The sequence below is a fragment of the Boleophthalmus pectinirostris genome, unplaced genomic scaffold, assembly GCF_026225935.1.
Source record: "Boleophthalmus pectinirostris isolate CB_2022bp ecotype Guang Dong unplaced genomic scaffold, ASM2622593v1 HiC_scaffold_3, whole genome shotgun sequence".
Lineage (NCBI taxonomy): Eukaryota > Metazoa > Chordata > Actinopteri > Gobiiformes > Gobiidae > Boleophthalmus > Boleophthalmus pectinirostris.
The window spans coordinates 39,387,706-39,411,278 of NW_026571299.1; the positions used below are offsets into that span (position 1 = coordinate 39,387,706).

Consider the following 23,573-nt stretch of genomic DNA (forward strand, 5'->3'; position numbering starts at 1 on the left):
TTTTGATTTCAGAATTTATTTCGGAATTCAACTGCAAGCCACATTCCACTCCTGGTGATGGCGCTAACTGTCTGTCTGTGCATGGACGCACACTCACGCACGCTGCGCGCAGAGGGCGGAGCACTGCTGCGTGCTTTCGACATGGCCGCCAGGTGGGTTCACGCTTCTCTTTTCTCTTCTACGTTTTAACTCGTTTGTTTGCTTTTGTACGTATTATTTTAGACACGTCCTTGGTTAACAGTTTATCCGCGGAAGCATGGCGTTTGTGAAGGAGTGCAGCACCCTTTTCGGTTGCATATAAATATGCCGTTTTTACCCTGACCCACGCTGTGCTAGCTTCATCAGTGTGCTATTAGCAAGTGTAATGTGATGGAGTGGTGTGGTTCATAGAATTGGAGGAAGCTCGCGTAAGAAATGGTCCACTACTATTAAAAACAACACCATCTACATTTATCGGCATTCACGGAAGTCGTAATTTTCTTATAAGCCTTGCTCTTATGTGGATCCTCCTAAAGACTTCGCTTCTGTTGAAGGAGTGTCCCTGTCAGCTCTAATAACAGGTCATAGTTGTACATCCACTATGATTCACAAAAGTGGATGAGTTCGTTTCAATTTTTTGAATATGAAATGATAAATTACAGAGTGTGCGATTAAGGTTCATTGGAGCAGTGGGCTTCAGAGAGGATATTGATTTTGTCCGCCCACAGACAAGGAAGATTTCTCAGTAAGATCGCGTTTTAAATTAATGCTTTCCTCTTGTACTATACATTTAGTTTCATTAAAAATGGCGTTGTTCGTACTGTACTGCAGGTTTCTGACGGATATCTAAGATCACTACTCTACATACACAGTATACGGATCACACTACAGGAGTGACTGATCCAGACTTAATAATATGGTCTTTTTGTGTGTGGTTGGGATTATATTGGTTTCTCCTTCATGTATGGTGCTCAACTCATTATTTAGTCATTATGATTTTTTTCAAATTTATTTATGTTCCTGTGCTTTATATATCCACACAGATCTGCCACCATGTTGAAATGGAGAGGACGTTCCCTGCGTCTCATCCAAGGACTTCCACAATAGCAACTGTGGGATGAGGTAGTAGGTTGTATAGTTTTAGGGTCACACCCGCACTGGGAGATAACTATTCAACCTACTGTCTTTCTCAAAGTGCTAAAGCCTAGTCCACTCCATCTGGCTAGCACCTTCAGACCATCGTGTGTTGTGGAACTTTCTTCTGTTTTGTGGCGTGAGGTAGTAGATTGTATAGTTCTAGGGTTGTGATTTTTGCCCTGTTTAGGAGATAACTATACAATCTATTGCCTTCCCTGCACACAGAAATATCTTCTTAAGACATTGTTTTGGTATTTACTTAAATAAGGCTAGTGTTTGGTGAATGTGTGTAAGTCATAGAGAATAGTAATAAAGACTTTTCAGTTTTACTTTTTTGTTGCTGGCTTCTTTTGCAAAATGTGTGAAAATCATATGTGTCCAAACATTTTTCATCAAGGGCAACACAATGCAATACAGATGAAGTAGTAGGCTGATCAAGGGCCATAGACTGGCTGCCAATACCCTAAGGGCAAGGTAATTTGCCCATCTGGGCTCCAGCGTTCATTTGATATAGTTAATTCATGACTGCATATAAAAGCAGATTTACAGCATTAAAATTTGCAGAAGTCAGAAAATGCATATATTTAATATTTTTAATTAATATTATATAATATGATTGCTGTTGACAGAGCAGGTTGCTTGATAGCCCGAAAAGTTGTCCTTGTTCTTCAGTTGTGTCTGGGAGTTTTGTCATCTGGTCTTAGGGAGCCGTTCATGCAGTGGGTGTTCACTATGACCTGTTCTGCTATTAAGGGAGCTCCACTGCTTCATCCTCTCCAGCTGTGCAGTCAGTGTCCGTCCTTGTACACTGGTGCATGAATGAGGGTGTGTTATTTCTTCTTATGTGTGATAAGTTTTTAACTATCTACATGACAACAAAGCAGGCAACTCACCAGCTCGGATCATTGGAGAGGTGACTAGTAAGACTGAATATTTTTCAGGGTTTAAGTCCGTGGAATAGAATACATCCATCATGAATAATTATAACGCAATAGTCTACTTTGGAACATTCCAGGCAATAACATCTGTGGTGGTCAGAGAGCGATTCTGATTCTTGTTGGAATAGTTTCTCATTTTTCCCGCAGATGGCGCTAAAACTATGCTTGCAAGTCAAGGTGGAGCGTGGAAGGAAAGGGAGGTCAACATCTTTGGGACGTACAATTAATTATGCTTCTTTTACATGTGTCCTGACCCTATAGTAATGATGATCAATATTAATGTTAATTTAGTCCATGTCAACCGGTGGTTTTCCAAATTTTGTAAGTCACAATATACTACAAAGTATTTGCTCTATAACTAGCCTACCCGTTTTTAAGCCCAGCAGGACTAACGCATTCAAATTTCGTTATAAATTGATGGGAGACATTATGATAGCCTAGCTTCAAGTGGGCAAAATCGACAAAGCACTTAAAACCGCACTGGCACAAACAATCTTTCAAGATTTAAATTCTGTGGGTGATGGACTCTAGGCTCAATCTGAGGAAAGAACACGTGGGCGGAGCCAGAAGTTCCGATATAAAAGGTGATGGGTCCCGCCAGCAGAAACCTTTCCGAGTCAACTATCGTAAAGACCAACGGAGGCATGTCCCAGAGCAGGTGCAAGCAGGACCACTGCACTCCGAAACATCTCCGGGCGCACCGCGTATCTCCTGGAACAGACGGAACAGGACTAAGCGGTCATTGAGCGCCACACGGACTGCGCACCTGCGGAGAGACCCCACTGTCCCAATACTGCCCCAATGCCCCGGTTCAGCCTCGCTCGACCGGATTCCGAACCAATGAACCCGCCACGAGTCTCCAGACATCAAAAGCTTTATTGGTTGCACTCGAGGGGCATTATCCGCGCCTCGGTCCCGCGGGATTTTACGCACAACTAGAAGTTCCAGTTGGACGGACGGCACCATGAAGAGGAAAACTCGGCGTTGGATTTTTCACTTTTTCCTGTGTCTTGGAATAGTATATTTGAAAATAGGGTGAGTCTATCTAATGTTTTGATGTAGGCTAATATAGGCTGAAGTAGCTCTACAGGTAGGCCAATGTGGTCTTAAAACATTTGTCTAACTACAGACAACATAGGCCCACTGTAGCTATTTGGCATCCTTAATTGGAAAGCCTGTAAATAAGGGCACAAATTTAATAAAAAGAAAAAAGGGGAAAAAGATTCAGTTATATTATATTTGCTCTCAAAAAGTTTTAAAACTATTTCCCGCAAAAGTATACATTTCTTATTAGCTCTTATTAATTTAATAAACTGTAATTCTTTTGGAGAATTTCCTATTAGCCCATTGCAATTTCTGTCAGAGAATAATTACAATGTCACTGATTAAATTTAAAAACAACTGTCATCCATTGATTCTGTTGAGGACGGTTGGCATTATGCTGTAGAACTGCAAGGGTTTTGTGCACACAGGTAGAGCCAGTACTTTTGTGCATCACATTCCTTTTGTCATTGACAACAGGGTTCACCTGGAGGCTGCAGCCAGCAGAATAACAGCCTCCTACTGGACAAAGGCCTGTGTTTGTGTGACTGCACTTATTAGCATCTGAATACTGCCATAAAATGGAATACAATTACAGATGCACAACTAAAGTTGGAAACAAAAACAAAAATACAAAGCAAGGTTCTGTGAAAAATCTTATCTGCCATAGAATGTGTCCCATCAGCTGGAGTGATAATAATCTGCATCTCTGATAGATTTTCTCGTTATTCAACTTTAGTTGCTTTTTTGTAGTCAGTCATTGCAGTCATTTTAATATGAGGCACATGTTCACACTTAAACTCTCACCCTGTTTATGGACCAAAATACTCTTAGTGGGAAAATATATCAGAATTATACTTTCATAGATTTATTTATGCAGGGTTTGTAATCTATTTGAATTAGTATAAATAGTCTGGAATATTGAAAACCTGTTATTATTGTTTCTTGTTGACCACAGGGGCCTGTCATCGGTGGTTGCCCTGGGAGCCAGCATCATCTGTAATAAAATCCCCGGCCTGGCCCCGCGACAGAGGACGATCTGTCAGAGCCGGCCTGATGCCATCATTGTGATCGGAGAGGGCGTGCAAATGAGTATTAATGAGTGCCAGTTTCAATTCCGCCATAGCCGCTGGAACTGCTCCGCCCTGGGAGAGAGGACAGTGTTCGGCAAAGAGCTTCGAGTGGGTACGTTCAACATATCACCCTTTCATCCACTGGATAGAAAAATGACTTCACATTACCTCCTCTGAATCTAATGGTATCAGGAGGACATATCTGTATGAAAATTCAATTCCAGATGTTCATTGAACCATCAAAGATAAACAATACAACAATAATAAATACTTTGGAATAGAGAACAGTAGGACCCAAAACCATTCCCAAACAAATCAAAATGAACCTAAAGGAGCGTGATGTAACGTTTGCTTTGGCACTTTTTTATTACTTTTTTATTAATTCTTGCTAAAAACGAAAGAGAGGAAAAAGTTCCTCTGAGATATTGGTCCCTTAAACTTGTCAAATGTCAATGTCTATTTTGTCATGGGAAAACAGTCCCTGGATGTCTCTCCTGTCTGTGGAATATAGCTGGAGGCTATGCTTGCACTGGTGACAGCACTGTAGAACTAAAGATATAATAGTATTATTTACAACCACCACTTTTCCTGTATGTTAAGTTGATTTTGACAATGTAAAATGTGTATTGAGAGAGTCATGTTTAGTCTTATATTAAGGGGAGTGTGAACAGGCACATTTTTATGTGTCGTTTAGGGTTTTGAACCAAGCAATGCCTTGAAATATAGGCAAATTCCTCAATAGTGAATGAATGGAATAGGCGTGAGCAGACATGATCAAATAGTAAACCTGTAGGCAGAGACATCAAGACAGAGAAACTAGCACACTTCTTCAGAAAGTTTTCCTTTTGCCTACCATGATTTGCCATATATATTTGTCATATTCTCAAAACATAGCAAAGTGAAATACCAGGAGAAAGACTATACTTTACCTGCAGAACTGTCTGTGTCTCACAAATGTTAGTTCTGCTGATCACATAATATGCACCTACATTAATTTCTGAGTAAATAAACTATGAAACAAGAGGCTATTTGCACTTGTCCTGGATTATAAGTGTAGACTACCTTCAACAAGCAGAGAATCGAACATTCCTTTTAAACTGCTTGTTTTGCAAAGTTTTAGAAGCACTTCTATATATTGTTGATTTGATTATCCATCTTATTCAAGTAGTGGCCACGGGTGCTGCCATTAGTAATTGTACCCCTCCTTCCAGTTTGCATGATTCTGTACAGAGCTGCTAATCTTATATTCAGAGTACAAAGCCTTTTTCAAGCCACCCAAAGTAAGAGTGCAATGTTGACTCGTTTGTGCACATGAACATTGGCATTTTACACAAATTAAATTTACTTTATATAATGGTTTGGAGGTGAGACTTTTTCTAATTCGTCACTGAAATTAATGGAATTGCCTCTTAAGCAGAAATGCTAACATAAACAGAAGTACAGCTCAGTAGCTGTCAGAATAAGGAGCTGAATAAGGTGAACAGTGTAATCTATGAAAATGAAGAATCTTTATATATGATAGTAAAATATATTTTCTCCAAGAGGCAAGTCTAGACTGGCTTTATTCTGCTGCTTGAGGTTTAGCAGTCTCAGCAAACTTTATTTTATTCAGCCTTGTCTGTATGTTTGATCATGTTATGTGCATAAGTCAAAACATGCAGCACAGTACTACGTAGGGCTAGTGTAGAGGTTAGACCAGGTCAGTGGTGCTCAGGTCCAGCTCGGAGAACTCCTCAGTCCATTGTTACGTGTCAACAGACCTGCAGACCAGAACACTGATAACCAGAGCAATGCATACTCTTCTTAGTCCTCTTGGCAGCTGTGCAGCAATCTGCAATATTTTGGCATCACTTGTACTCCCCACCCACAAAGCTGGCTACTTGGCCTCTCAATGTGTGAACCTGTCTCCACTTTACTAGCCATTGTTAAACACAAGGGAGATCTTTTTTTTTTTTGTTTTTGTTCATTAGCATAACAGATCAGATACATTTACAATGAATATTTTCTTAAATATTTTTACACTTTACACCACAAAATAGATGCAAAGTCGTTCTTCCTTTGTTAAATTTCTATTGGCCTATTTTTTGTTTTTTTTTCCCATTTGGAACTATCTTGATTTATGGAGTGGCCATCTATTGCATTAGGGAGGTCTGCATGCCTCTCCAAAACATGTCCGCAGGGTAGATCCCGGGATGACAGCATTCAGGATAAGGGCCAGCACAAGAAAAGATCAACCATCTCACCTTAAACAATCTATACTGTCAGCACACCTTTGCTGGACACATAGCTGGTTGTAAATAGAATCAAAGCTAGTCTTGAGCTTAATTTTTAAACTTTAATGTTTTGTTGTTTCCATAGAGCTTGATTAATGAATTGGTCTTGGCTGGCTTCATACATTTTATGATTTTGTTTTTTTACAGCTATGTCCGGTATGTAAGGAGGCTTGACAGTGTTGAAATAGTGAACGAGTCCTTCATTGTGTGTTACCTGTTTGTTTGTGTTGCAGGCAGTAAAGAGGCGGCATTTACGTATGCCCTGATATCTGCAGGAGTGGCCCACGCAGTCACAGCCGCCTGTACCCAGGGTGGACTGAGCGGCTGTGGCTGTGACAAGGACAAACAGGGTTTCTATAACCAGGAGGAAGGCTGGAAGTGGGGTGGTTGCTCCGCTGATATCGACTACGGCCTAAGCTTCTCCAAAGTGTTTGTGGATGCACGAGAGATCAAGCAGAATGCACGCACGCTTATGAATCTTCACAACAACGAAGTGGGCCGAAAGGTATGTTCAACAAGTATCTTCAGTAAATGGTAATTAAAATATCGATTGATAAAAGCACCATGAATAAAAATCTGTCCTAGTCCATACTTTAAGTAAAACACTTGCATAATTCATGTGAGGTGTTTGACAAATCAAAGTAAATTCTTCATAGAAATACAATAATGCTGTAAAGCAGGTGCCTAATAATACTTAAGAAAATATGAGCACAAGATTCTAAAAACTCTAGCTAGGTAATCCTGACCAAATTTAGCTTATGATCTGGTGATGTGTCCATGGATGGTGTACTGCAGCTTCTCACTGCTCCACATTGCCCCGATAAAGTTATAGAATGGGTCAAATGTAGAGAATGATGTGGACAATAAACAATCCACCGCAAGGAAACAGCTGCTTGTGTTTGTGGTTAACCTTTGTATGATGGGATTGTCACCATTCATTCTGGTATATGTTAATAATTTCAACACAGTGCCAAAATAATGTCTGTGTTTTGGTATAATTCGAAAAGCTGGAGCTTTGACTAAGATGAAAAAGTATTGTGTCATGTGTCATAATCTGTGCTGAAGCAGACTTCTTTGATCCAAGATGCTGGATTTGGTTGAGGGCACCGCTTCATATTTGAGGTCTGGCATCAGTCACAATGTGAATCTCTTAATTTAGACTTACAAACCGATATGGCTGTAATTACTGTAGTGGAGCTTTCATGTTCAAATGGGAATGATGTCAGTGCTAGTCTTCACATTTCTTGAGAAGAATAAACAGATTGTAAAAGGAGTTCTGTTAGACTAACAATGGGGGCTTGGCTGGCATCTCACTCCACTGAGCGCGGTGAATCCCTTGTCAGGTCTTAGAGGGCATGACCACACAAAGCTGCAGGCTTCTAAGGCTCTTGACAATTACCCAGCAGACTCCTCTACGTCTGAGGCCACATCACAGTGAGGTGACTCAGAACGTGGGTGAGGCCAGTTCCTACTCAACCTGAGAAAAAAGGGGTGAACTGACGTCAGTGGGGAGAAAAAACAGTCTCATCTCACGCACACGCATACATGCATGCACATATACACAACGTACACACACTCTGTCATTCATTTCTTCATAGTGAAGCTTACCTGAATTTCATGACAGCCTAACCACCTTATGTAGTAATGCTGCTGTATAATGCCATTTGGTTCTGTTTTAATTATATTTGTTGATCGACTATTCATTTGTTTCATCTTCCTGTTTTAAGCAACATTTTGAGGACTATTCACCATTCAAACAATATTTAGTTTTTAATTATTTATTGCTACAGCAATGGTCTTAATCATTCACCAATCATGGTTAGTAGCAATGCATGTTGGCACTTTAAATCTTTAAAAAAAAGTCATTCACAGAAATGTGCTATTGTTTTCAGCTTTTCATAATGTGTATTACTTTTTAAAGCACATATATCTTGGTGTCTGGATTGTGGGTGTCCGGAGTGTAGGTATGACCTCACCTGAGGACCTTGTTAGATGACCAGTCTATCATTCACACTTTTACTCATTATAACTTAAGCCATTTCTATTGTGCTGGTCCTCAGTTCTCTAATTGTTAGGGCATGTAATGAGGCCTAAGGTTTCTTGCCATCATTTACTTTTCAAAGAGTATATGAGCAATGGCTCATATAGCAGCCTATACAGTGATTCATTGAAGCAGCTCACACGGCTCAGGAATGCTTACATTCATTTGGAATGCTAGAAAACTTTTGTCTCAACCTGTTGAACTATTCATGCAGGATTTTAGCCACCAGTCCTTGGAAAAATGTTGCCAATGCATGCATTGGCAACCATTCACATGAATAATCCATATCAGCAGAATAGATATTGTTGACATAGTTGTGATAAAAGCCTTTTTTTAGTGACAGTTTAAGTCAATATATATGATCTTTGTAGATCCCATGCTGCCATCAAATAAAAACTAAATAACTTTTTAGTTTTTACATGTGGTACAACTGTAATGACACACTGTGATTCCCTGTTACAGATGTTGGAGAAGAGCATGCGCTTGGAGTGTAAGTGTCATGGTGTCTCAGGGTCCTGCACCACTAAGACCTGCTGGACCACTCTCCCGAAGTTTCGTCAGTTAGGATACATGCTGAAGGACAAGTACAACCAGGCCGTGCACGTGGAGCCAGTCCGCGCCAGTCGCAACAAACGCCCAACCTTCCTCAAGATCAAGAAGCTCCACTCTTACAGAAAACCTCTGGACTCTGAGCTTGTCTACATTGACAAGTCCCCAAACTACTGTGAGGCCGACCCCCTGAGTGGCAGCATGGGCACACAGGGCCGCCTCTGTAATAAGACGGCTCTCCAGCCCAACAGCTGTGACCTGATGTGCTGTGGGCGGGGCTACAACACACACCAGTACTCGCGCGTATGGCAGTGCAACTGCAAGTTCCTCTGGTGCTGTTACGTCAAGTGCAACACGTGCAGTGAGAGGACTGAGGTCTACACCTGTAAATAGAAGTATTTATTTAAGTGGTCTACTACACTGTCTCTGTGAGACCAGCCAGGGTGGGCTGCTTTTGCACTGCTTATCTGCCACAGCCTCTGTTGAGTAGATTTAAGCCAGCAATCAAACCGTTACTGATTCTACACGTTTACTGTAAGTATATGAGCAGAGGGCATATCTAATTCTTCATATTTGTAATAAATGTAATAACACAGTTGATTCAATCTTGGTGCAACAAAATTCACCTGCCTAAATGTGTGCAAAAGTAGCTAAAAATCATGTCACAGATGAGGTTAGCTCGAGCCTCAGTGTTGGACTGTAGCTTGTGTTGAAGGGACACTTCCTCCGACTTGTGTTGATATTAACTGATGCCAATGGACATCCTCTATAACTGGAGTTAAAGAATATTTCATCTATATTTGTAGGTCAAATGCCACTTCAGCCTTGCCTTTTGGTGCTGGCATAACTGTGTGAAAAAATAATGTCTTAAATTGTTATTATTTATTGTGTAAAAACTACTGACAATTTTAAAAATGTCTTTGAGGGGGAAAAAAACAAACTTTAAACTAAATTTTTTTCCCATGTGTTTCTACAGGCATTTGGTAAAACAAAAGTAAACTAATCAACTGATCTTGATGCGTTTTTGTTGAAAATTCAACTTGCTGTCACTAGGCCTGTAACGATAACAGATTTTACTGGCCGATTAAATGACCAAGAATTAAGATTGAGATAAACGATAATATTGACATTTTGAGACCAATTTCAACTATTATTATGACCATGGAATAAAAATGCTAATACACGCTTTCAAAGAGCAATAAACCTTACTTACTAAATAACATTTAACACAGTAAGACAACCAAAAACAACAGGCCTAAATAAAACAGACTTTTTAACACAGGACTAGCCTAATGTGTCTGGCTCACACCAAGGACTTGTTCACAAAAATACACTTGAATAAACCATTGCTGAACCAATTACAACCAAAGCATTAAATAAAATTGATTATTAAGTCTCTGTAACAAAATTGCCCTTAAAAGTGATTTTAGTCATTGACTTACATTGGTGTATAGTGGCTTCTGTCTCTGAGGCTGCTGCTCTGATCCTCATCATTTTGGTCTTGAAATGTTCGTATTAACCCGCGACACAGGATGCTATTGCGCTATGAGGGAGCCACTGTCCTGTTCGGTATCGTGTCGGTGTCTTGTGGGATTTCAGTAGATTTCGGACTCTCCCGGGGGCTAGGCTAGTTGTGTTGCTCGGGTTTGGGTGTATGTAAGCTGCTGGGCTTTGAGACATTTCTTGTCGTTGTTTGCGCGCTCGCTGCATTTGACGCATGTGGCTGTTGAGACGTGTCCCGCTCACCAGTGTTGATTCTGCATCGTGACTTGTTTTGGCACACGGAGATGAACTGGTTTGGTTCTGACAGCGGCGCTCACTTGTGTTGCGGCTTCATGTTAGCCGCACAGACAGCGGCGCTTTCTGCACTCAGACTACGTGCGCATCCACTGTGTTGATAAAAACAGCGCACGTTGGTTCAAGCGTCATTACGCTTGTTAAATGAGAGGAGTCAGAGCGATAGGAGCTTCTAACATCCAGTCTCTTTGAGAGCGAGAGAGAGCGAGGAAATCAAACAAGCATGCAAATAGAATTTATTGTGGCCGGAAAAGTTATTGAGCTCGTTAAAAGTTATCGTATGATTAACTGATTTATTAATTATCGTTACAGGCCTAGCTGTCACTTCTCCTGTCTCTCAAAAGGCTCTTTTCCCAAGACATTATTGGAGTAAAATTATTTCCCTTGAAATTTATTTACATATAAATGGGGATGTGAGCCCTGAAACAAACTTAGGTGGACATAAAATGGTGAAGTAAGGCCTCATGCTGTTCTGGTTTACTTCAGCAGATAAACTGCAGACATATTTTGTATTTTGTTCTATAAAATTGGTTTGTACAAAATTATTAGCATACACATGGTCTTTCTCTGCTGCTCTCTCAAAAGTGATGCTTTTTCTGTCTTGTCCTCATATGGATGGATTTGTGTTTGGGAAGAATTTTATGAATTTGCCCAGTCAGAATTCATAGATCAGATCATCAGGTCAGCTTTACCTGGTCAGTTCACGTGAAACAATGACAATGGCATGAAGTTTTATATTGTTGAGGCCTAAGACATAGGTAAGGAAGTGTGAGTGTGCATGTTTTTAGTTTTTAACCTAAATCTACACCTTAAAATACAATTTTAAAAATGCTTAAACAGTTTTGTTTTTGAAACTATCTACCCCATACTCAGAACAGCTGAACCTGTCACACTTCCCAGAAAGTCCCATTATTTTTATGCAGATCTGGGTCACTTTTGGCTTACAGCTAATTTTGTTCTGCATGCTAGATTATTTTATTTGATAGAGTTTATTTTTATATGTGTTTATTTATTTGAGTCTGCATAGGCCCTTAGGAATTTCTCTTCCAGGTTACCGAAGTCAGATACACTGTCTTTTGTTCAATGTGACTTTGAATGCATCACACTGAATGTAATTTTAAGATCTGGCGTATGATCAGTTCTTGAACCAGTTTCAATCAGATGGTCTTGGAGATACATTTGGGTTGTCAAAAGTCTATGTCTAAACTTTGTTTCTCATCAAATAAAAATAAACTAAAACTGTGACAGTTGTTTGTGTTGAACAAGTCATACATTCTGTTCTGTAAACAAAGTTTCTTTTTGGTTTGAAATAATTTTAACTACAAAATCCTTTTTGTTTCCATCCACCAAATCCACCTGACTTTACACAGAAAACTTAAAATAATAAGATCATAAGATTTAGCTTTTTTATTTACATGTCTTGATAAAGGAGAAGGATAATTCAATAATACAGTTTTGTATATCATAAGTTATGATCATTTTAAGTGAATAAATGTTAGCCACTACCTACTGAACTGATCTGATTCTGATTTCAAATCTGATTTTGATATCACATTCTCATATACACCTTTTTAATTAACTTCAAAAGAGCATATGCACAAGTTGGTGCAAAAAGTTCGGATGGTACACAAAGATAGATCTGCGTAACATTATTACTTTCACTTTTGATTTTATTCGTTCATTTTAAGAGTGACACACTGACTTTTGTTTTGAGTAAAACAGGCTAAATAGCTTGGTTAGTTTGTCAGTTTAAGCATGGCTGTGGGTCTATAGGTCTGCAGGCACCTCAGTGTGTCTGGCTAAGAGCGGGGAAAGTAGATTTGGCATCTGATGGATTACTCTGACATCTGCTTCATTCACTCTTCTCAGACGTTGCCAGACAACCGCACCGTGCCCCCCAGAAATGCTCCCCATCTCACAGAGAGGCCAGACCAACCATTAACTAAATGGTAACCATGCAAAAGCTAGATAAAATTTGGATGCTATTTATTATGTGGCACAGGCATTGGGGGACGCTGGGAGCAGAGGGCTTTACAAAAAGAAGAAGATGAAGTCAAAAAGGATTTGAGTCAGACCAATAGAAAAGGTTTTAACTCCCAGGACTAGTCTTCACCAAACATTTCCCTGAAACTTTTCAATAGAGCAATGGCTTTAAATGGCAGCTGGCCAAACAGTGTCAGCTCAGCCTTTTCCAAGGTCTCCACATTTATTTCAGCTAAAGCACAATACTATTTATCCACAGGTTCACCCAGTGTGTCAGAATCCTGTTGGTAGACATGAGATCACAGACAGAAAGTTATTGCAATCAATTTTTAATATTTAGCTGATATTGTTTCACAAAGATTTGTGCAATTCCATGAGAAATGTCTGTCATTTTTGTGTGTGCTTAATTTTATTTGTGTGTATGTTATTTAATTTGTGTCTGTGTAATATATCCATAATTTAGTTTGTGTGCATTAAATTTGTGTTTATGTATAGTAGGCAGTAAACATTTACTTCTGGTTACTGAAACAATGAAATTACATTTTGATTGGACTCATCATTTTTATACCCAATTACCATTGAGAAATAAAAAAAAACATAAAAGAGATGTGAGCTAAATAGTAATCTCATAGTTAAGAGAAAAGTTATTTTGATCTCGGAATTTACTTCACAAACTTGTAGTCTCCAGGCATGCTTCCCTCAAGCTCCTCAGGGTATTGTTGTGCTGAGAAATGCATTCAGTAAACAGAGGTCTGCGCAGTGGACATATGCAGTGGAATGGGAGTGTCATGTTTTTATCTGATATTACATCTTAGACAAACTTACAAAATCAACTACGGACACACAAGTTGGCAGCACAATGACTGAGTGGCCAGAAATCTCACCTCAAAGCCAGCATCCAGTCCTTCTTTGTGGAGTTTGCATGTTCTCCTGGTGTGAGTGGGTTTTACTAATCACCCAATACATGCAGAATAGACAAACACCTCTGGCTGGAGGACAAATTATGGGCACTTTTGTGCAAAATTGTTTTTGCAGTAATAATGATAGTCATATTTTACTCCATAAAAAAGTCAGCTGTCCCTGCAGTGGTGTGGGCCAGGTTGGCGAGGGACAGAGAAATATCTAGAAAATATATTGCTTTCCATCTAAATTAATGTGTTTAGAACAAAGGATCTGGTCTGAGAAAAACTGGTTAAAACTGATGCCGTATGTAAAAGGTTGGGATTCATGTACCTTTATTTTTTGCTGTACCTAAATGAAAGCACGAATGCCAACAGAACTATTGCCAAGTAAAGTGTAACAGCCCAAGTACCCATAGTTTGGAAAATCAAAGAGCACTATAAAGGATTTAATTGAAGAATGCATAAATCAGACACAGCACTTTGAGCATGGAAGAAATAATAAATCATGATTGAGCTCTGATGTCTGAAGTAACTGAATAATGGAGGAGATATTTGTTGGTTAAAATTGTTCAATGTTACAACATAGGTAATTATAAATCTGTTGCCTTAGGTATGCTGGAGCCTTCAAACATTCTTAGCATTATTTTCGCATGTGCAATAAATTACAGTTTGCAAACTTATATTTACAGTAATTTTGGAGTAGACCACTGGGAAAAAAAAAAAAAGCAGTAGGCTACAGGTTCACCTTTTTATTATTATTTTTATTTTTTATTTTTGTGAATTCTATCTTTTGGTCCAAATGTCAGTTTTGTTTAATGAAAATAAATACTACCTGTACTTCTATTTTATTTTAATTAACAGTAATATAATTATGAATATATTTTGAATTATGCAACTGAATGTGTTTAAATTTCACTGGGAACTTACCCTACCCATATATATATATATATATATATATATATATATATATATATATATATATATATATATATATATATATATATATATATATATATATATATACACAACATAACCAAGTGGCGGGCATAGTGTACAGAAACATCTGTGCAGAGTACGGGCTGGAGACTCCAGGATCAAGGTGGGAAACACCTCCAAAGGTTGTGGAGAACGACCGAGCCAAGATCCTGTGGGACTTCCAGATACAGACTGACAGGATGGTGATGGCGAACCAACCAGACATAGTGGTGGTGGATAAGAAACAGAGCAGAGACGTGGTGGTGGACATCACAATATCAAGCGATGGTAATATCAGGAAAAAGGAACACGAGAAACTAGAGAAATACTAGGGGCTCAAGGAGGAGCTGGAGAGAGCCTGGAGAGTAAAGGCATCAGTGGTGCCTGTGGTGATCGGACACTCGGGGCTGTAACCCCCAAACTGGAAGAGTGGCTACAACAGATACTGGGAAAAACAAAGTGCAGTATTGGGAACAGCAAAGATACTGCGCAGAACTCTCAAGCTCCCAGGCCTCTGGTAGAAGACCCAGGCTGAATGAGGGTGAGAGAGACCTACCACCGTGGAAGGTGAGAAACACATTTATTTATATATATATATATATATATATATATATATATATATATATATATATATATATATATATAAACACACCCCTCCTTGAACCGTCATCTTATCGTGGTGGAGGGGTTTGAATGATCCAGGGAGCTATGTTGTCGGGGGCTTCATGCCCCTGGTAGGGTCACCCAAGGCAAACAGGTCAGGGGGGACGGATCAGACGAAGAACGGTTCAGAAGTCCCACATGATGAGTCACACACAGAGGCCAGTTACGTCGCCCGGATTGGCGTCACCGGGGCCTCACCCTGGAGCCAGGCCTGGGGTGGCCGGGTTTTCCCCCACGGGGCCCGGCCGGGCTCAGCCCGAAAGAGCGACGCAGGGCCGTCCTCACGTGGGCCCACCACCCGCAGGAGGATCCATATGGGGCCGGTGCAAAGAGATCTGGGCGGCAGTCGAAGGCAGGGGCCTCGACGACCGGATCTCCAGACATGGAGACTAGCTCTGGGGACATGGAATGTCACCTCGCTGGGGGGAAAGGAGCCTGAGCTTGTGCGGGAGGTTGAGTGTTACCGACTAGATATAGTCGGCCTCACCTCCATGCACAGTTTGGGCTCTGGAACCCAACTCCTTGAGAGGGGCTGGACTCTTCATTTCTCTGGTGTTGGCCGCAGGGAGCGGCGGCGGGCTGGTGTGGGCTTGCTCATTGCCCCACAGCTCAGCCACTGTGTGCTGGAGTTCACCCCGGTGAACGAGAGGGTCGCGTCCCTGCGCCTTCGGGTCGGGGACAGGTCTCTCACTGTGGTGTCGGCCTACGGGCTGAACAGCAGTGCAGAGTACCCGGCCTTCTTGGAGTCCTTGGGAGGGGGTACTAGACAGTGCACCGACCGGGGACTCCGTTGTTCTCCTGGGGGACTTCAACGCCCACGTGGGCAACGACAGTGACACTTGGAGAGGGGTGATTGGGAGGAACGGCCTCCCTGATCTGAACCCGAGTGGTGTTTTGTTATTGGACTTCTGTGCTAGTCACGGTGTCCATAACGAACACCATGTTCGAGCACAAGGGTGTCCATAAGTGCACGTGGCACCAGGACACCCTAGGTCGGAGGTCGATGATCGACTTTGTAGTCGTGTCATCAGACCTCTGGCCGCGTGTCTTGGACACTCGGGTGAAGAGAGGGGCTGAGCTGTCAACTGATCACCACCTGGTTGTGAGTTGGGTTCACTGGCGGAGGAGGAAGCCGGAAAGACCTGGCAGGCCCAAGCGTGTAGTGAGGGTCTGTTGGGAACGTCTGGCAGAGCCCTCTGTCAGAGGGACTTTCAACTCGCACCTCCGGGAGGACTTCTCCCAGATTCCGGGGGAGGCTGGAGATATGGAGTCCGAGTGGGCTTCATTCTCGGCATCTATTGTTGATGCGGCTGCTCGGAGCTCAGGGCGTAAGGTCTGTGGTGCCTGTCGCGGCGGCAACCCCAGAACCCGGTGGTGGACACCGGAAGTAAGGGACGCCGTCAAGCTGAAGAAGGAGTCCTATCGGGCCTTGCTGGCTCGGGGGACTCCTGAAGCAGCTGACGGGTACCGGCGGGCCAAGCGTGCTGCAGCCCGTGTGGTTGTGGAGGCAAAAACTCGGAGCTGGGAGGAGTTCGGGGAAGCCATGGAGAAGGATTATCGGACGGCCTCAAAGAGATTCTGGCAAACCGTCTGGCGCCTCAGGAGGGGGAAGCAGTTCTTCACCAACACTGTTTACAGTGCAGGGGGAGAGCTGCTGACCTCGACTGGGGAAGTTGCCCGGCGGTGGAAGGAATACTTTGAGGATCTCCTCAATCCCACTGTCACGTCTTTGGAGGAGGAGGCCAAGGCTGGGTACTTGAAGGCGGACTCATCCATCACCCTGGCTGAAGTCACTGAGGTGGTTGGAAAGCTCTTTAGTGGCAAGGCTCCGGGGTTGGATGAGATCCGTCCTGAGTACCTTAAGTCTCTGGATGTTGCAGGGCTGTCTTGGCTGACACGCTTCTTCAACATCGCGTGGCGGTCGGGGACAGTACCTCTGGACTGGCAAACCGGGGTGGTGGTGCTTCTGTATAAGAAGGGGGACCGGAGGGTGTGTTCCAACTATAGGGGGATCACACTCCTCAGCTTTCCCGGTAAGGTCTATGCCAGGGACTGGAGAGGAGAATCCGGCCGATAGTCGAACCTCGGATCCAGGAAGAGCAGTGTGGTTTTCGTCCTGGCCGTGGAACACTGGACCAGCTCTACACTCTCCATAGGGTGATCGAGGGTTCATGGGAGTTTGCCCAACCAGTCCACATGTGCTTTGTGGACTTGGAGAAGGCATTCGACCGTGTCCCTCGTGGTGTCCTGTGGGGGGTGCTCTGGGAGTATGGGGTCTGGGGCCCTTTGCTAAGGGCTGTCCAGTCCCTGTATGACCGGAGCAGGAGCTGTGTTCATTGCCGGCAGTAAGTCAGACCTGTTCCCGGTGCATGTTGGACTCCGCCAGGGCTGCCCTTTGTCACCGGTTCTGTTCATTGTATTTATGGACAGAATTTCTAGGCGCAGTCAGGGGCCGGAGGGGGTCCGGTTTGGGGACCACAGGATCTCATCTCTGCTGTTTGAGGATGATGTTATCCTGTTGGCTTCATCGAACCAGGACCTGCAATGTGCACTGGGGTGGTTTGCAGCCGAGTGTGAAGCGGCTGGGATGAAGATCAGCTCTTCTAAGTCTGAGGCCATGGTTCTCGACCGGAAAAAGGTGGCTTGCCCTCTCTGGGTGGGTGGGGAGTCTTTGCCTTAAGTGGAGGAGTTCAAGTATCTTGGGGTCTTGTTCACGAGTGAGGGAAGGACGGAACGTGAGATTGACAGGCGGATCGGTGCAGCTTCGGCAGTGATGCGGTCGCTGTATCGGACCGTTGTGATGAAGCGGGAGCTGAGCCGAAAGGCAAAGCTCTCGATTTACCGGTCAGTCTTCGTTCCTACTCTCACCTTTGGTAATGAACTCTGGGTAGTGACCGAAAGGACAAGATCGCGGATACAAGCGCTCGAAATTAGTTTCCTCCGCAGGGTGGCTTGGTGCTCCCTTAGAGATAGGGTGAGGAGCTCAGTCACGTGGGAGGAGCTCAGAGTAGAGCCGCTGCTCCTCCATGTCGAGAGGAGCCAGTTGAGGCTCGGGCATCTGTTCCGGATGCCTCCTGGGCGCCTCCCTCAGGAGGTGTTCCGGGCATGTCCCGCCGGGAGGAGGTCCCGGGGAAGACCCAGGACACGCTGGAGAGACTATGTCTCTCGGCTGGCCTGGGAACACCTCGGGGTCCCCCCGGAGGAGCTGGAGGACGTGTCTGGGGTGAAGGAAGTCTGGGAGTCCCTGCTTAGGCTGCTGCCCCCGCGACCCGGCCCCGGATAAGCGGACAAAAATGGATGGATGGATATAAACACTGTAGTATAGCATCTCATTTATCTCAGCACTGGGTGGAAACAAATTGGATTTGATATGGTTGGAGGTTCATTAAAAATATTAGGGTCAATGTATTGGGCTCAGTGGTTACAGAAAAGTATTAAGAGTATTAAGAGGGTGGGTGATTTATTTGAAGTAAAATCCTAATGTCCTATAAAACCACGTAGGAACCATGAAATTTAGAGGGACATGTTAACTTTTGTAGATATCTTCACAGTAGTTTTAAAACTCTTAAAAACTGGCTCACAATTCGGAGTCCACATGCTTAAAAATGTTTTAAAATATGATATTTATTCAAATCAAGGAGCAAAAAAATAAATAAATTAAAATGTATTCAATACAAAATTATCAATAGATATTACTATATCTTGTTTAGGCTTCATAAAATGGGCCCTAGCAAAAATGATGTATGTTGGAAATGTCAAAATGCCACAGGTATATGTTTACTGTAGGTTCCATGACAATGAAAATAGATCTTATTGATGGTTTTCTGACGTGAGGTATGCATGACTGAATGTGAAGTGTGGCATGGGTGAGACTGCTTCACTTTCACTTGTCTCAGAGACATGAAAGCAGACAGGAGGTCCCACTCTGCTTTGTGCTCTGCTGATTGACAGCACTTCTAATCCCGGAGAAGCCACAGGAAGTAACACAAAGATGCACCTAATGACATAGGCTTCTTCTGCTGGAGGCCTTTCTACTGCATGTGTGGTGCAAATATGAAATTACAGTCCCTGTAAAAACAGGATTAGAAAAAAATCTTGCTTGTGTTAGCATGCAGCTTGCAATAATTTGTGGACCATATATAAATAAATAAATAAGTATATATATATATATATATATATATATATATATATATATATATATATATATATATATATATATATATATAGATAGATAGTTTTTTTTTTATATATAGTTTTAAGAAAAAATTTACCAAACCATCCTGCAGGGGAGTTTTGCAGGGGAGACAAAAGATAAAAACAAAAACTATGCAAGTCAAACTATAAGCACTCGTGATGTTAACTGATTTTTGCCAGTTGTGCATTTAGATAGATGGGAAAACCACATTACCCACACAGACATTAGAAGAATCAAGAAACAAGAAGAACAACATTTTAACGGGACAATTCGTAATTTTGGACATGGGCCTCATTTCCTAGTGAGCCAGAGTGCTATAGACGTGTGGAGACACTTTTTGAAATATTCCATCTAGTCCTTGTATTTGCAGAGGTCGCTGGTGCTAGGCTAGCACAAGTCAACGGCCACTGTTGGTCTGCCATTAAAAACAGTCTTACCCACTCCACAGTGCATGCGAGGCAAATCTACTAATCCATTACGCCAGACTGTCGATGTGAATGTCTGTGTCAATAGACTAATTTTAGAAGTAAAACTAGCCTTGTATCGCATGAATCGTCACATGTTGAGGGACTATTTTCTCAGCAGCAATGGACGTTTACTCTGCTCTATTTAGTTGTGATGCAATCAATTCACTGATGGAAACTCTGCGCAGCCAGATGGTCTATAGTGATCATTTCTGTCCTTACGACTTCACACAGTCCAAAATAAAGCCTTTTCTGAAAACAACTGTTGTGCCATGCGTCTTTCCAAGTGCACCAACAGCCTCCGATGAAGAATAGGTTTGTACTCAAACTTGCTCCTGTCATGATGGTAGCATACTGGTCGAGTGATGATGACTTTAGCTTACGTTAGCTAAAGCTAGTGCTACCCTCTTGTACTTACCTGGCGGTGCTAACTGCTATCTTTACGTTATTGCTGTAAGAGAAGGCATTCAAACTTGGATAGTATTTCCTAGACTGTAAATATTCGTGTACCTGCGGCGTGGTTAGGTGCTGCTATTCCTCCATGTCGCTATTTAGACATTGACCTATATTTGGCTGTAGTTGAGTATAAAACAAATAAACCAGAACTAAACCAAAACTATTCCAGAACTGAACCAGGACTAAACCAGGTCTCAACCAGGGCTGAAAAAGAACTAAACCAGGACTAAAGCCGGACTAAACCAGAACTGAACCAGTACTTAGTGTCGGGACGCGCCGGAGGCGTGCACGCATAGGCTATCAGGTGACCGCAAGCTAAAGGACCGCAGAGCTCGGCCCCGCAGCCTGATCCTCCGAATGTGGCCATATCTGGAACAGGCTTCTTCATGTGCTCTATGTGTCGCTATGGCAGCTGCAGGTAAACAAATTATTATAGCGCTGGTAAGACAGGTACCAGGTGATGTCAGTTCACCGCTACCAAGCTTTCTATCATGTAGTACAACTCGCATTAATCCTTCAAATGCAAGGTTGGTTTTACTTCTGAAATTATTCTATCAACACAGACATTTACATTGATAGTCTGCTGTAATAATAGATTTGCCTCGGGTTCTTTATGGAGTGGGTTAGACTGGTTTTAGTGGCAGGCTAACAGTGGCCATTGACTTTCGCTAGCCTAGCACCAGCAACCTCTCGAAATGAGTGAAATGGATCGAAATCGAGTGGATGGATTATTTCAACAAGAATGCAATCTGTGTAATCCATCATAATGCAATAGACAAAAGAATGGACAAAAGAATGCAATAATGACATAAACTCTGCACTCCATGAACTGCACCAGTGACAGCACGCAGGAGGTATGTCCCTGTGGCCACGCTAACATGAAAACTATACAAGCTAGTATTAGCAATACAAATGTCTTCCTGCATGCCGTCCACCAAGCTGTAATTTGTTCGCTAAGCAAGGGTGTAAAATGCTCTTGAAAATTATTGGGCAATTAAATGATGAGAAAATCCTGTCTGAGGCCTCAAGCAGAATTGCATGTTCTTTAACTTACTCATTAAACCTATTATTATTATTATTATTATTATTTGTTTGTTTGTTTTTGTTTTAAGGTTATTCCATATTTATCAGGGACAATGTGCAAATTCATAAATTTTACAAACCACAAGATAATTTGCACTACTAGTTTCCATCTGCAGCCACAAACATACAGAAATGATACTGTATTACATTCCTACACTAACCCTATACTACACTAACTTAGCTTCTTATTCACATTAGTTCTATACACAATAAAATGTCAAATACATTAAAAGGTTTACTAAAATACCTGGAAGTTTATAGCCATTCCATCCAGATGAATTCACACAATTTTTGTGAGTTCACAAACTCTCAAGAATCTGTCTTCCGCAACATTGTGGGTTGGGCAGAAGCCAGTCGGACAAACCAAAACAAATATGGCAACGCTCACAGACTTCAGCCTATTTGATCAGAAATATATATTTTTTTGTTTTTGAAAAACAAAAAAATAGTTTTTTGAAAAATCTTTTTCAGTTTGTTTCATTGGTTCAAATTGCTTTGCGCGAGAGCCATGCAGATCGAAGTGTAGAACAGTATTCAGTGGGCTATACAAATCACTCTGGCAAGAGCCAGGTTAGGAAGTTTATACAAATATTAAAATAATTATGTGCTAGTGTTTACAGAGAATATTACAACAACAATTTAACTTGGCAGATGATATATCTGATTTTACATTGGTTGTTGAATACCTATATATTTTTTTGTCCCTATGGCCAGGGTCAAGGTAGAGTTAGCTCATTCTCAACAGTTTCATCACCTCTCAGCATTTACAGCTGATTTAGACTGTGGAATGTGGTGGTGGCTCTTCACACAGTGCAGCAGCCAAACACTTCAAATGGGTTTGAGTAATGACCAGACTGCAGACTGATTAATACTATCTATGTACAACATAACTCCTTTAACTCAATATTATAAGGTGTATCAATTGATCACACATTGAAATGTTAAAATAAAAATTTTATTGTTGAAAACATATATTTGAAAAAAATCCTAATTTACTTCCACCCTAAGGTTTCTCTGATACTTGGAGCAGGAGCTGTGTTCACATTGTCTTGAGAAAGTCTGACCTTTTCCCAGTGCATGTTGGACTCCACCAGGGTTGCCCTTTGTCATGGTTCTGTTCATAGGTGCAGTCAAGGGCCAGAGGGTGTTGAGTTTGGGGACCACAGGATGATTTTGTCCTGCTGACTTCATCTAAGCAGGAACTTTAACATGCACTGAGGCAGTTTGCTGCCCAGTGTGAAGAGGCTAGGGTGAAAATCAACACCTCCAATTCATGCGCACCCTCTCCAGGAGGGTGGGGAGTTCCTGCCCGAAGTGGAAGATGAGTGAGAGAAGGATAGAGTATAAAATTGAATGGCAGATCAGTGCACCATCTGGAGTGATACGCTCACTATATCAGACCTTTGGGTAATGACCGAAAGAGCAATATCATGAATACAAATGATTGAAATTAATTTCTTCCGCAGGGTGGCTTGTTGTTCCCTTAGCGATAGTGTGAGGAGTTCAGTCACACCGGAGCTGTAGAGTCGCTGCTCCTCCACGTCAAGAGGAGCCAGGTGAGGTGGCTCGGGCATCTGTTCCAGATGCCTCCAGGTTGCCTCCAATATAAAGAAGCTGTTTTGGAGCTGTTCTGAGCTGTCTCTCGGCTGGAAGAAGATTGATGAAAAAATTAAAATTAATTCAAACTTTACGTAGCCCAGTTAGTTAAAATAATTTCAGATCACTATCAAGAACTGAATAAAGATGAATGAATACAATAGATATAAACAGTATTTATTTTGAATTTTGAGGAGTAAAGTTAGAGGTCATTTTGCTGACATCTTTTCCCTGAGTCACTGACTTATGAGCTCTGACTGTGCTTCCTCTACCTGCAGGCCACATCTTATCTTTATGTCTAATCACCACTGTCTGTTTTCATATGTGCATTGCTTGACTTAGGAAACTATTCTGCTTGTATTGAGCCAGTGCGTATCTTTATGGACTTTATGAGGAATTACCCAGATAAGGCATGCTTGTATTGTAGC

The 23,573-nt window shown here is 42.0% G+C and overlaps 1 protein-coding gene across 2 annotated transcripts; it reads left to right on the forward strand.

Moving 5' to 3' along the window:
* Positions 1-120: 120 nt before the first annotated feature.
* wnt7aa (wingless-type MMTV integration site family, member 7Aa) lies at positions 121-11,871 on the forward strand. Of its 2 annotated transcripts, none has more exons than XM_020936876.2 (5): positions 121-152; positions 1,023-3,089; positions 4,054-4,280; positions 6,675-6,946; positions 8,945-11,871. In XM_020936876.2, exons 2-5 carry the CDS (start codon positions 3,019-3,021, stop codon positions 9,422-9,424), a joined length of 1,050 nt encoding a protein of 349 aa, XP_020792535.1. In that variant the 5' UTR covers positions 121-152; positions 1,023-3,018; the 3' UTR covers positions 9,425-11,871. The 2 variants fall into 2 exon arrangements, with proteins under 2 accessions (XP_020792535.1, XP_055016469.1); XM_055160494.1 differs by lacking the exon at positions 121-152 and adding an exon at positions 159-724.
* The last annotated feature ends 11,702 nt before the right edge of the window (positions 11,872-23,573 follow it).

Coding starts and splice junctions, on each gene's coding strand:
- wnt7aa (XM_020936876.2), top strand. CDS start 3,019: ATGAAGAGGAAAACTCGGCGTTGGATTTTTCACTTTTTCCTGTGTCTT. Junction 4,281..6,674: donor CGGCAAAGAGCTTCGAGTGG/GTACGTTCAACA, acceptor TTTGTGTTGCAG/GCAGTAAAGAGGCGGCATTT. Junction 6,947..8,944: donor ACAACGAAGTGGGCCGAAAG/GTATGTTCAACA, acceptor TCCCTGTTACAG/ATGTTGGAGAAGAGCATGCG.